General features: G+C 35.9%; 1 protein-coding gene across 1 annotated transcript; it reads left to right on the top strand.

Annotated features, from left to right (window-relative positions):
• Nucleotides 1-461: 461 nt before the first annotated feature.
• On the top strand, nt 462-1,409 carry LOC135232807 (olfactory receptor 2W1-like). Its single transcript, XM_064293987.1, has one exon. The coding sequence runs from the start codon at nt 462-464 to the stop codon at nt 1,407-1,409; it is 948 nt and encodes a 315-aa protein (XP_064150057.1).
• Nucleotides 1,410-2,399: the final 990 nt, after the last annotated feature.

Genomic DNA, 2,399 nt, shown 5'->3' with positions numbered 1-2,399 from the left:
ATAATTATAGTAAAAAGGATCGAATGAGAAGTTATTGGTTTCAATTCTGCATTCTTTGGCATGCAGAGAAAATTCTTCCAGGAAAGAACCAGTCATGTTAGAAGACAGTTAATGACATTAGATTTTACAAAGTTCTTTTTTATATAATCTTGTGATTGATACAGATTTCTAGGTTTTAGCAATCATTCCTTCTGTTATAACCAGCATTTGAAGATTTCATTTGCTATTTGAAAAGCTATCCAATAATCTATCATTCTTGCTATCATAGCTTGAATTTTGTATGTTATATAGACCACTAAAAATGTTTATATATTAGATAGTAAAAAATGATACCCATACCTTGAATGCAGTGCTTGATTTTAGTCTGGCATTAAAGCTTGTGAATGTACGCACTGTGCATTCTAATATGTTAATTTTTCCATCCTCAGAATTGCTATTAAGGCAAGAAAAAAAAAAAAAGAATGATCAACAAGAGCTACTTCAATGGATTTATACTCCTTGGATTCACTGGGCACCCTCAGATGGAGATGATTATCTCTGGGGTTGTCTTTTTCTTCTACACCATTGCCTTGATGGGAAATATGGCCATCATCCTGCTGTCTTTCCTGGATGACCATCTCCAAACTCCCATGTATTTCTTCCTTAGAAATTTGGCAGCCTTAGATCTCTGTTACACCACAAATATAGTCCCACAGATGTTGGTCAATATCTGGGGTAAAAACAAGAGAATAACCTTTGGTGGTTGTGCCTTTCAACTTTTCACTGATATGGTACTGTGCTCAGTTGAATGCATTCTTCTAGCTGTGATGTCTTATGACAGGTTCAATGCTGTCTGCAAGCCTCTGCACCATATGGCTATAATGAACTCACAGCTTTGCCAGGGATTGGTGGCCATGGCCTGGTTAGTTGGTGTTATTAACTGCATGATCCTTTCCCCCTATGCCATGAGCCTTCCGCGATGTGGAAACCACAACCTAGACCACTTTTTTTGTGAAATGTCTGCAATGATTAAGATTGCATGTGTGGACACCACAGCCATGGAGATAACCACATTTTCCATGTGCCTCATTATAGTTCTTGTTCCTCTTCTTCTCATTCTGGTCTCATATGGCTTCATTGCTGTAGCTGTACTCAAGATCAAATCTGCAACAGGGAGACAAAAAGCATTTGGGACTTGTTCCTCCCATCTCATTGTGGTATCCATCTTCTATGGGACTCTAATCTACATGTACATACAACCAGGAAACAGTCCAAATCAGGATGAGGGCAAACTTCTCAGTATCTTTTATTCCATCGTTACCCCCAGCTTGAACCCATTCATCTACACACTAAGGAATAAAGAGTTCAAGGGGGCCATGAAAAGGCTGATTGGAAAAGAAAAGCATTTCATGGACACAACACCACACTGATGTTTTTTCCCCAGCAATTTCCAACTTGAAAACTTATTTTGTAATCATCACCTAAGCAAAAGAATATAATCAGAGAAAATACAATAAAAATAAAATAAAATTCAATGCATTTATTGAATAATTAATACATGCTAACATGTGTACAAAACCCATGTTTGACATGAAATTACAAATGGAGTGCCAACATTAAAAATAACTTACACTGATGCACTGATTCTTTTGGATTATACACATCTGTTTCCCAAATAATATTAAAAATGATCAATTTAACTCTAATCTTCTACTTTCGTTGTTCTTTCTGTCATTGTCATATATTCAATGAGGCAAAAAGCTGTTCTTAAAGCACTCTATTTTAAGATACAACACCTTTGCCCTACCCAATCCTAGGAATATGTCCACAAAGGGATATCTCCAGCTTGAAGACAGCAGCAGAAAAACCAGTTATTAACCAAGAACACCAAGGGTTCCAATTATCAATCATCTTAACAATGATTCTGAGGCATGGAACTTTTTTCCTAGGGTATCTTCCTCTGTCTCAGATAACTACTCAAAGAGGAACACGATTCTTGTGATCACAAAAAGAAAACCTTTTTATATCAAGTTCCAGAACTGTCTTTAAGGTTATCGTTTATATATACGAAGTACATGGATTTCTGTAGATTAATTTTACATTCCATTATCTTGCTGATGTTATTCTTACTACTTCTGCTGTATTGTTGTTGATGCTATTGCCCCCTTTTTGCTTCAGTTAGGGTATTTCGGGGTATAAAATTATTAGCTCACACATCTTACTATATAGTTGTCATCATTGTTGCAGAGAAGTCTGGAACCAGCCTGACTTTTATCTTTACATATTGTCATTTTGTCCAATTGACCAGCTGATTATCTTTGAAGTCCAGTAACATTACCAATGTTTTAACCACTTTGTGTACTTTTTTTTAACCTGAAACAAAGTGAAAAATTTTCAGTCTGTAGATTTATGTCTTCTTT

The sequence above is a fragment of the Loxodonta africana genome, chromosome 1 (assembly GCF_030014295.1).
Source record: "Loxodonta africana isolate mLoxAfr1 chromosome 1, mLoxAfr1.hap2, whole genome shotgun sequence".
NCBI lineage: Eukaryota > Metazoa > Chordata > Mammalia > Proboscidea > Elephantidae > Loxodonta > Loxodonta africana.
Note: the sequence above shows the minus strand (reverse complement) of the source record. Positions and strands in the feature narration are given on the sequence as shown.

What these genes read in the sequence shown, in the direction of transcription:
- LOC135232807 (XM_064293987.1), top strand. Translation starts at nt 462, where the DNA reads ATGATCAACAAGAGCTACTTCAATGGATTTATACTCCTTGGATTCACT.